The sequence below is a fragment of the Nicotiana sylvestris genome, chromosome 10 (assembly GCF_000393655.2).
Source record: "Nicotiana sylvestris chromosome 10, ASM39365v2, whole genome shotgun sequence".
NCBI classification, from domain to species: Eukaryota; Viridiplantae; Streptophyta; class Magnoliopsida; order Solanales; family Solanaceae; genus Nicotiana; species Nicotiana sylvestris.
In genome coordinates this window covers 151,838,071-151,849,712 of record NC_091066.1, presented here as the reverse complement: position 1 = coordinate 151,849,712, position 11,642 = coordinate 151,838,071, and the positions used below count along the sequence as shown (strand labels likewise).

Genomic DNA, 11,642 nt, shown 5'->3' with positions numbered 1-11,642 from the left:
TATATATGAATATTGACGTGAATGATGCCAAAATATATTTGAGCTTTGGGAAGTTGCACACCATGTATTTATTTGAGTTTTGTCAACAACTTGAAAGTGATATATCCAGATTTTCTTCCATGTGTTTCTCCATTAATTTCTCTTCCATTCTACCACAAAAGTCCCAATTTTTGTACCTCGTTTTTCCAAGTGATGTACAACTCAACCTATTCAAAGTATGACCATATGCTTTCCTTTTTCTTTTTATATATTTTCTTTAACAGATGTGACAAAAGACCTTTTACTATATATGTAGCTCAAATTAGAACAATTTTCTCTCTTGTCATCTCCTCCTCTTCTTATTCTTCTTCTTCAAAAAAAAAAAAAACAAGTAAAATCCCCTACATTTTCCTTCCCAGAGCAGTAATGAAGATTAATGTGGTGAAGAAAAGAGCTTCAAAGCCAACAATGGCGTTTCTCGGACTCATGCTCTTTGTCTTAATGATTATAATGGTGGGGCAAAATCAACTTTTCTTCCTCTCTAGACTTCATTCTTTTGTTAACTCAACCCCTCGTACAATCAGTCATAACCATGGAGGTACATATGCTTGCTTATCTTTCTCATTTTTTCAAAGTGTTCAAGTTTGTGTATATACATTAACGCTATAAAAAATATTTACACAAACATGTTACTTATATAAGGTACCATGTGAAATAATTGGTAACTTGGTGAAAACGATAATGACCTATATATCACAAGTTAAACAACATAGATCATAGTATAAATTTTTTTACCGTTAGAATATATTTTTAATTTAAAACATTTTAGAAATCGTTGATATTTGTTGGAAAAGCTGAGAGAAACGTGCAGCTAATCCTAATTTACGGAGTATATTCATGAGTTCCTCAAGTTTAATGTTTATTTTACAGTTTCTAAGTTATTTTAGGATTTTACTTGCATGTTCGGAAAGGGAACCTTGGCGTAACTGGTAAAGTTGCTGCCATGTGACCATGAGGTCACGGGTTCTAGCCGTGGAAACATCCTCTTGCAGAAATGTAGGGTAAGACTACAATAGACCCATGTGATCCGGCCCTTCTCTATACCCCGCGTATAGCGAGAGCTTAGTGCACCGAGCTGCCCTTTACTTGCACGTTCGGACCTATGGCTGGATTAGATGGATCATCGGACCCCGTTAACCTCGACAATATTCTAGATATATGTTAAAAACAGTCATATATTTTACTTGAAACTCTTAAGATCAAAAGTCGATGAGTGCACATGCAGTGCACTCATGTGCTCCGACACCTTTAAATTTTGGATCTGCATCTAAGTTCAATGCTGCATGGTTTGCTGCAAATTATACTCCTTGTTTGAATTGTCTTAAAAATGAGTGAAGAAAGACTTTAGTAATGTGTCTATTTGCTCACATCCCAACAATTCTTACTTTCCGCGATTGCTGCAATCTCCCACCGACCTCTCTCTCACGCATCCGTTACAGAAAATTAACTCTACCTTTTCCTGTTTATTTTAATTTCTTTTTTTTTTTCCTTCGGGCCCTTAGGTATTCACTACCTCTAATTTGACTAATTTAAATTTGCATCGTGTAAGACCATTGAAATGGATACACTCTTATAAAAGATATCTTCATTCTTAAAGCCCGAACTCAAAATGATATATGATAAAGGTGAAACATTCTCATTTTTTCCTCCATAAATTGAGACTTGAGAGGCTAGAGACTTCTATGTATTGACGACGCAAAGAATTTATATATAATCAATGTACTTTAATTAATTTATATTATACACTAGGTTGCAGCAGGGAAAAAAATAGTAGCAAATTATTAAATAGAATCTTGGGGCTTATTAGAGAGCATTGCATCTGATTTTGCCTTTTTAAAGTTGGACCAAAGAGTAGCGCTTTGGTACTTTTATACTAGTCTAATTTTTTTATTTTTTATTAGTACTGTATTAATAAACTGTTATAAGAAGGGATGAACTAAGTCTAAAAGGAATTACGTATTCAAGGTATTATTACGTACTAATAAAATGCAAAAAAGGACTAGTATAGAAGTACAGAGACTTATGAAATATTATCACTTTTAGCCCGCATAAAAAACTATTTACATTTAGTAGCCGAAAAAGTGTATAAAATTTGTATGATTTTTGTATATAACATACAAAAAAGATATATTTTTTCGTTTATTATTTTGAAAACAGTTATCATCTTTTCAAGACTTATTTCGTTAAAAGTAAGCCTTAACAAAAGAATTTGTCAATAGTTTTTTCTTTTCTCTCTCTCCAACTCTTTGTTTTTCTTAAAGAAAGGGTCTTAGCCAAGGGTCTATCGAAAACAACTTCTCTATCCTCAGGGTAAGGGTAAGGTCTGCGTACACACTATCCTCCCCAAATCCCACTTGTAAGATTATACTGGGTTGTTGTTACTATATAACATGTAAAGTTTTTGACAATCTTTCTTTGGTTTTGGTTTTTAATTTCAAAGGTTCTTCAGTACAAAAATCCAAGGCAATAATCAGCTGCGACAGGTCTCATTATTTCTATGATATTTGCTCAATCAACGGGTCAACAATTTTTGACCCATTTGAGTCAACTTTCTATGATATGGATACAACCAATAAGAATGGGACAAACTTCATACTTGAAAAAATTAGGCCCTACCCAAGAAAATGGGAGAATTTCACAATGGGCCGAATCAAGGAAATCACTCTAACTACAGGCCCATTAAGCCCAACATGTTTGATCCAACACAAAGCCCAAGCACTTGTATTCAGTGTGGGAGGGTACACTGGAAATTTTTTCCATGACATAAATGATGGATTCCTTCCACTCTTCATCACCGTTAATTCTTTGTTTCCTAATCAAGATTTCATCTTTGTAATCTCAAAATTAGAAGATTGGTGGGTCCAAAAGTACAAGGATTTATTACAAAGCTTTAGCAAACACCCAATCATTAATCTTGACAAGGAAAATGTCACACATTGTTTTCCTAAAGCTACCTTTGGCCTAATGTCACATGGTTTCATGACCATAGACCAAAATTTAACACCAACCTCAAAAACCCTAATAGATTTTCATAAATTTCTAGCTACCACATATGGCGCCGATCGTAAGTCTGTACGAACTCTGTCTCAATTTCAGTCTCGACCTCGACCTCGACCTCGACTCGTGCTGGCAAGTCGTAACGAAAGTGTTGGACGCTTGATCCTGAACCAGAACGAAGTAAAATTGGTCGCGGAACAGATTGGTTTCGAGGTGATTTTGTTCGAGCCGAGAAAAAACACATCATTGCATGAATCATTTGGATTGATACACTCAAGCCATGCAATGATTGGAGTGCATGGAGCAGCACTAACACATGCATTATTTCTACGTCCTGGTTCAATATTCATTCAAATTATTCCAATAGGTGCAGAAGGAGTTTCAGATCTTTGTTTTGGGAAAATTGCTAGAGATATGAAGTTGGTTTATGAGGAATACAAAATTGGAATTGAAGAAAGCAGTTTAGTGGCCAAATTTGCAAAAGAAGATAGTTTGGTGCTTAAAAATCCAAAAGCTCTTCAAGAAAAAGGTTGGTCTAAGGAGATTATGGATATTTATCTTAGAGAACAAAATATAAAGTTGGATTTAAATCGCTTTAGAATATATTTGGAAATAGCATACAAAAAAGCAAAAGCATTTATGGCTGTTAATGGTTAGTAATTAAATGGATACTGCTTTTAAATTTGTATATTTTGTTTGATAATATAATAAGGTTGTTTCCCCTCTCTATTTCCCCTTTTTCTTTTACACATTCTTGCAAGTATAAAATAATTTATCGATTACTCCCTACCCACAAAATAATGAATTTTTACCCTATAAAAGTTAATTTGTTTTGACTTTCAACATTTTTTCATGAAAGAAAAACAAGTGTTAAAGGTTTTAATTTTGAGGGTCACCAAGATGGCTTTTCGACGATTTAAACCTAAATATTATAAAGATACTATTATCCTTAACGAAAGATTGGGTTCACTTTTACACTTTTAACCATACTTTATTTCAACTCTTTTCTTAGACCACCAAATTTGACTTCTCTTCTGGACCATTGTTCGTTCATGTGCGATTTCAACACTGCAAAAGACATAGTGGACCACCGAGAGTTGTGAAAGGATACGATCTCTTTATCTTTAATCAAAAATTTCAAAGTTCTAACATTGAAAAAATTCCACAGTTTCATTTTTAATGAGTCTTACGCTGCAAATTAATCAGCTCCCCAATACAAATACCAGAAATAAGAAAGGAGGACACAGTGGGCATAATTGTTAGGTGTTTTCCTTTTTGTAAAAGAAAATTATAATTTTTTCATGTTTGGCTAGTCCTTTTTCTTGTAGGAAAAGGTTTGGACTTCTATAAATTGAAGATTCGTCATTCTCATTCAGCAGCATCCACAATGTAGCCATATGAGGTTTGAGAGTCGTGTTTAGGGGGAGAACTTTACGGGATAAGTCTTAATGTGTCACTTGTGTTTGCCTCTTTATGAGGCGATTTTCTCGATATTTTGTACTCTCTTTTATATAGTGAATTGCTCATCTCTGCCGTGGACGTAGGTCAATTGACCGAACCACATTAAATGTTTGTGCCTCTTTTAGTAGATTTCTCTTTGGTTGTCGGACTTATCGGCGTTCAAAGTTTGCTTTGCTAGCTTCCGTATGACACATGACTTTTTCGATCCTAACATGACTAACTGCTAGGTCTGTGTCTGTGTTTACAAAATTTGGAATTAAATTAATGGTAGGAGATTATGGATGCTTTTGTCTAAAGAAACAAAGTTGCACTACATCAGTCATTTAATATGAAGCTCTGTTAAATAACTGTTCCCATGTGCTTGAACAGACAATTCAATCCAAAAAAAAAGTGAAGACAAGGCAAAAAGGCAAAAGCAAGCAGACTCAGTTGTTTTCTTCTTCTTTTTTATTTTGTTATATTTCTCATTTGATTTTGGATTTGCATTGCGTTAGGCTCATCAAAAAAGAAAATACTTCATACCAATTTTTTTTAATTTTTAAGTTCAAACTCGAAATATTTAATTAAAGACGGAGGGATCCTATTCATCCAACCATAACTCTCGTTGTCGTTGGTAGCTAAACATATAATTTTCAATTATGCTATTATATAAATCTTTTAAAGAAAAAAGACAGTGAATGTGATTGCATCCACTGTCACAACTTGTATACCTCCATCACCATAGCCTATAGATGAGAAAATAATGTGAAAGATGATTGAAGCATAGATGCCCTTTGTTAGTGCGTTGCACCTTTTGCGATATATAGATACTCCAATATTTTAAAGAGTTGTCATATACTTTACCACTTTAAAAAATTTCTATACCATCATATCATCTTTTACGTGTAGCAGTACCATATACTTATTTTATTTCCAAGATTATAATTAGAATATTATTACTTTTAGCCCGCGCCATAAATTATTTATATTTATTAGCCGAAAAAATGTATAAAATTTATATAATTTTTGTATATAACATAACATACAAAATGTATATATATACAAAATATATACATTTTTCAGCTATTATTTTTTACAGCGGCTATACAATGTCATTTTTCCTTATAGATTCTATATTTAGGGGAACTCACCTGTAGATATCATTTGAATAACTTAATAAAATAAAAAAATTATACTGACAATATATGTAACTTAAACTCCTTTTTAATATGCATCTATTCTAATGTATAAAAACAAATTCTTTTTTCTCCCCCTTTCATCTTAAAATCACATGCACCGTTAGAGTCGTTCTCGTTTTTTCTATTTGCTTTTTGAGATTTTGCTGAGTTCGGACCATAAAGGTAAAGTAAAAGGAGAAAATAGAAATAAATGAAAAGAGAAATTAAGATCTTATATTTTGAACCAATTTTTTTATGCCTTCGTTTTTCAATTATCGCCAAAAACCAATTCCCGATCCCAAAACAAACAGAAGAATTCAATAGTTTTTGTCGTCGTGACATAGATGATATGAATATTGTACACAAACTTCGTATTCTTAAAAGCATTTCATAATATAAAAAAAGTTATTGTTGCGCATAAAGGTGTGGCCTAATGGTCAATAATATTCTAGGTTCAAATTCGCAAAAGTTAAAATATTAGGTGATTTCTTTTCACCTCTCTAGGTGGGGTGTATCCCGTGAAATTAATTGAGATACACGCAAGATGGCCCGAACACCACGATTATGAGAAAAAAAAATATATTAAAGTTATTGTTAAATTTAGCCGATGTGCGTTCATTCTCAAACTTTACATATCCTCTTCTTCATTTTTTTTTTTTTTTTTTCATTTAGATTTGAGATCTATTTTGGAGCTGCCTCTTTATTAGAGTGGCTATTTTTGGAGTCATTTGGAATACTATAAGATATCAGATTTTATTTGTTTGCTATGTTCATTGAAAATTATTAAAATTTTTGTTTCTTCAAACTCTAATTGATAAGTTTGAAATTCAATATGTCTAACCTATCGATAATATCCCTTCATAACATGCTCATATATTATAAGGATGTAGTCATATGTTTAAGATCATAAAGTTTAATTTTAAATTATCTTTTTATTTTTTATGACATGCTCTTAAACTATAGTTTTTTTATTTGTTTTAAATTTCGTATTCAATTAAAGTATCAAACGCGTTATGTAAAATGAAGGGAAGCATTTAGGATGGTAAGCATAGAACAAAACATAAAAGAAGGATACAAAAGGGTTCCTTTTTCTTCTTCTGTCCACTTTTTCTCCACCACCTCCAGTTCCAAAACACTATGAAAAACTAAGAGGGTTAAAGTGCTCAATACTAAAACTTCAGGGGTAACACATGCTAAATTTCGTTTTCACTTATGGTACTTTATTGGACAAAGTGAACGCCGATTTCAAGCACAGCTGCACACCACATTATATTTGTCTCATTTACACACTCTTCACTAAGCTCAGCTCTGTTGAAGGAGCAAAACAGCAAAAAGAGGAGTTTTTCTAACAATGGAGAAAGCTTTAACTAAAGTTGGGAGCATTAAAGTTGGAAGCTTTTGGTTAACCAAGAAAGCTAAAGAAGAATTTAACAATATCTCTGGAGATATCAATGTATGTTTCCCCCATTTCTTCAATTTTTTTTTTAAAACCAAGATTTCACCTTTTCTTGATTTTGGTTGTTATTACTTCATCTGGGACATTCTTGATTTGGTATTTTGATTCTTTAATTGTATTCACTGAACCCCCTTTGCTCATTTTTTAATTGAACATTTAATTCTTTGCCCCCCTTATGTTCTTGAGTGTTGGTTGGCTACTTGCTAAATTGGGAAATTTTAATTAAATTGAGAAATTCTAATGCATCAAGTTGAGAATGTTTATACTACAACTTTTTGCATTTAGCCATTTTTATGCTACAATTGAGAAATTAAATTTGATGAGTTAATTTAGGGAGAAATTCAAAAATAGGCAGATTTACAAGTGGTCATTCAAAAATAGCCACAGTTTCAAAAGTAATCGCAATTTAGCCATTTTTCATGTAAAGATAAATCTGAACGAAAACATTGTTCAAAATCCGAAAAAATACTCCAGCATAATATACTGGAATATACCGGAGTTCCAGTATAATATACCGGTCCAGCATAATATACTGGAGTTTGGAGCACCGGTGCTCCTGTCTCCAGTATATTATACTTGAGCCAGCAAAGTATACCGGTCCAGCATAATATGCGCACCGAACTCCGGTATATTATGCTGGATCGGTCTCTGTTGCAGCATAATAGTGGGTATTTTTTATTGATTTGGTAAACGCCGACTATTTTTGAATGACCAGTCCGAAAACTGGCTAGACTGTGCTATTTTAACGTTAATTTATAACTAAAGATGAGATGCTCCATCTTAGAGTTCTAACTTCAGTTCCCTTTTTGTTCGTAGATAGTTTAATGTTTATACAAGTTTTGCATTTAGCCATTTTATGCACCAACTGCCAGAAATTTTGTCACTTAACCCTTTGATGGATCTAATTGCACTCTTCATCCGCAATTTGCTTATTTTGTATTAAATGTTTTTTAAACAAAGAAAGTTTGTATTTGAAGTTTTATCAAGAAATACAAGTGAAAAAGGAAGGTACTTAAAGTTAGGTTTGTGGTAATTTTATTGGACGAGGCGGCCTTAATTATCTTCTGCTAGCTCCTTGCAGTTATGCCTTCTTTGATTTTTGGATTGTATATTAGTCACATTTATATGGAGAAACATCGTCAATAGCCGACCCTAACTTGTTAGGGACTGAGGCATAATTGTTCTCGTTGTTAAAGTAGTTACTTTCAGTTTGTTCTTATGCTTTAGGATGGTAAAGAAGGTAATCGTGCTTTTAAGCTTAGTTGCTCGAACTCTTCACTTTCAGCCCGTGTCGTCGTCAACACGATGTGGTTGGGGGATCTATATCAGATATGTTCAATCGATTTTCGGTACTTTAACCAAAATAGATAGAGAAATTCGGTACAGATATAATGATTTTTGAAGTCAAAACAAAAAGTTAGGTTGAAATTGAAGAAAATGGAATACCTTGTATATAGAAATTTCCGTGTCACTCCTTTTCCTTTTATCTCCTTCTTGGATTCTCCTCTTGATCAATATGTTTTTCTTTCTCAGAGTACCTTGTAGGTTTTCAACATAATATCTCATAATTTACATATATTTTACAACTTTATTTTTAGATATTTGAATTATTTTTAGTCGAATCCCGCACGCTCAGATCCATACCTAGATCCGTCCTCCCCCCCCCGATCTTAAAATTTAGATCATGAAGGATCCGACCTCTAGATCCGCAGCCGTATTACACCTGCACTTAAGTCCAAGCAACTTAGCTTTTAAGCACTTATCCTCAAAATGTAGAACTATAATAATTATTAGGCTTATTGCGGAAAATTCCTAATAGGAAATAAGAAAGATCAACAATCTCAGGGTCTCTAATATATGCTCATATTTGTTAGGCTACCAGCTTAGGTAAAATGTGAAGACACTTCCTTTTTAGGTGGTCTTTTCCTTTCATATCTGCCCGTCTTAGCTGAGTGTAGATGTAGGCATTGCATTTGAAAGAATAATCTATGCAGTTGACATGCTAAAACCAGAATCAGATTCTCAATTGTTTTCTTTGGATTTCATCTTTTCTATCAGCCATCAATTAATACTCTTGCTTGTATCATCAAAAGGAGATTGTACTGTCATCTGATTGTCCTAACATTGAACTCAAAACCTCGATCTCTTTTAACTTCACAAAGTGCACTTAACTCAATGATCAATTTATTGTTGCAGAGCATCTCAAGTACTGTTGAAGAGAAGGCGAAGTGGATCTTTAACAAGTTAAAAGGTGCATATTCATTTTACAGTCTTGTAGTCACTTATCCGAGTATCATATCGCTTATCTGAGTATCATAGTTTTTTTTATGGACATATTGTTTGTGCAAGTACATAGTAGATGTTAACAGAAAAATGCACTCTTATTAAAAATTCTTTTCCCGTGATTAGGAACGCCTATGAAGAGTTTGCCAGATCTTCTACGAGAACACAACCTCCCAACAGGCCTTTTTCCCCAGAACGTAACTAGTTTTGAATTAGACGACTCCAAATCAAAGCTGACCGTTTACCTTCCCTCACCATGTGAGATCACCTTCAAGGATGGCTCTGTGATTAGGTACGCTACGAGGGTAAAATGCATTTTACTAAGAGACAAGATTATTGGCATAGAAGGAATGAAGACCAAAGTCTTAGTATGGGTGAAGATCACAAATGTGTCTGTTGAAGGCTACAGGTCAGAGAAGGTTTGGTTTACTGCAGGTGTAAAGAAATCAAGGCCAAGGGACACTTATGACATTCCTCGCGACGCAATTAGAGTTAAAGAGTTTTGAGAGTTGGATTAGTCATACAAGAATGAATCCTCAACAATCAAAGATTTTTGAGTAGGCTTATGTTTTGATGGTTTCTTGCTCACTTCTCGTGTAGCAGAATTGCTCCAAGAAACACTTCCGGAAAGGCATATATTGAAACATGTTACAAGTCATCAAACATGGAAAATGCAAAATGCAAAATGTTTTATAGCAATTTAGTGTACTCAACTAAATTGTAATTGCAGCTGTATGGCTAGAGGTCTATTATATTTTTCTGGAATTGCTAATAGAACTTTGAAATGCTATTTATGGCTTATATTTGAAGAAAATTATTCAGTTGGTCATGTTAGGGGAGTTTTGTTGAGTTGTTGGACTAATTCCTAAGATGGTTCTCTATAATTGTCTTTTGAGGGACAGTTGTTGCTATTTTAATTTCTTTTATGTATGTTATGTATTTTATGTTATTATATTATGAGTCTATCAATAGTATTAATATATCATCACTTGGTGCTTTCTTGAGCTGAGGGTCTCCTGGAAATAGCCTCTCTGCCCCTCGGGGTAGGGGTAAGGTCTGCGTACATACTACCCTCCCCAGACCTCACTTGTGGGATTATACTGGCATGTTGTTGTTGTTGTTGTTGTTGTTGTTGTTGTTGTTGTTGAGGGACAGCCTACTGAAAAACCTCAATCAAAGTGCTGTTCAACAAGTTTGTACGGTTAGGAGTCGTTTGGTTGGGAAACAAGTTATCCTATGATTAATTATCCCGGGATTAGTAACTCAGGATCAGTTATCTCACCCTCCCATGGGTATAAAAAAAACATTATAATCCCGGAATTAGCTATACCTCGATTTTATCCAACTAAGTGTGGGATAAACTCATTTCAAATTTAATTCCGGGATTAATTATTCCTTACTCCTCGTACCAAACGATCCCTTAGAGGGTTTCCCTGCATGTGGCTTGTTCGTGTTTTCCGAGGCGCTGCCTGTGACTCAGCATGGGAGAAGAGGGCAGTTTTGTTGGGAAGCAAGTTATCCCAGGATTAATTATTTTGGGATTAGGTATCCCAGGATTATTTTCTCACCCTCTCGCTGGAATAAAAATAACACTACAATCCCGAGATAACAAATTTCAGGATTAGATATGCCACGATTTTATCCCAACCAAACTTGTAATAAATTTATCTCAAATTTAATTCCGGGATTAATTATGTCTTGTCCATTGTACCAACAAGCCCTTATTCTTTAGCATTCTTTAGTGAATTAATTTCAGGTTAGATATTTACATGCACTCAACTCAATCTGATACTTACATGCACTCGGTGCAGACACCTAAAGAATTAGTGCTGATGTGTTTTATATATAAGATTTATCACTTAGTTACAATTAATTAATATATATTATCACCTTAATATAGTTGATCATATAAATTTATATAGTTTGGTTTATGCACCACGTCCGAGTAAGTATTTTATATCAGATGTTGATTTATTTGAAGTAATCTAACACATTTGTATAAAATGAAATTAGCCTATATATATATCTATGCTTTGAGTAAAAGTAATTACTCCTATGTATTTTTAAATGGAAAAGGATCAAATTTATCTTTCTACTTTTAAATATTATTTATATTTAACTTCTGTTATACTATGAGGATAAAATTACCCCTATTGTTAGTAAAGTTTTAAAATTTGCCTTCAACCCAACGAAAAACCCCAATTCCCTTAGTAAAGTTTTAAAATTTGCCCTCAACCCTAACGGAAAAC

At 33.6% G+C, this 11,642-nt stretch overlaps 2 protein-coding genes across 2 annotated transcripts; both read left to right on the top strand.

Moving 5' to 3' along the window:
• The first annotated feature begins 361 nt into the window (after window positions 1-361).
• LOC104238111 (xylan glycosyltransferase MUCI21) lies at window positions 362-3,693 on the top strand. Its single transcript, XM_009792390.2, has 2 exons — window positions 362-577; window positions 2,480-3,693. The coding sequence occupies exons 1-2, from the start codon at window positions 406-408 to the stop codon at window positions 3,691-3,693; spliced, it is 1,386 nt and encodes a 461-aa protein (XP_009790692.1). The 5' UTR covers window positions 362-405.
• Window positions 3,694-6,901: 3,208 nt separating this feature from the next.
• On the top strand, window positions 6,902-10,347 carry LOC104238112 (uncharacterized protein At5g01610). The gene is made up of 3 exons (XM_009792391.2): window positions 6,902-7,107; window positions 9,307-9,361; window positions 9,520-10,347. Exons 1-3 carry the CDS (start codon window positions 7,006-7,008, stop codon window positions 9,897-9,899), a joined length of 537 nt encoding a protein of 178 aa, XP_009790693.1. The 5' UTR covers window positions 6,902-7,005; the 3' UTR covers window positions 9,900-10,347.
• Window positions 10,348-11,642: the final 1,295 nt, after the last annotated feature.

What these genes read in the sequence shown, in the direction of transcription:
- LOC104238112 (XM_009792391.2), top strand. Translation starts at nt 7,006, where the DNA reads ATGGAGAAAGCTTTAACTAAAGTTGGGAGCATTAAAGTTGGAAGCTTT. An exon ending in ATATCTCTGGAGATATCAAT is followed by an intron (nt 7,108 to 9,306) that starts GTATGTTTCCCC and finishes TTATTGTTGCAG; the next exon opens with AGCATCTCAAGTACTGTTGA. An exon ending in GATCTTTAACAAGTTAAAAG is followed by an intron (nt 9,362 to 9,519) that starts GTGCATATTCAT and finishes TCCCGTGATTAG; the next exon opens with GAACGCCTATGAAGAGTTTG.
- LOC104238111 (XM_009792390.2), top strand. Translation starts at nt 406, where the DNA reads ATGAAGATTAATGTGGTGAAGAAAAGAGCTTCAAAGCCAACAATGGCG. An exon ending in AATCAGTCATAACCATGGAG is followed by an intron (nt 578 to 2,479) that starts GTACATATGCTT and finishes TTAATTTCAAAG; the next exon opens with GTTCTTCAGTACAAAAATCC.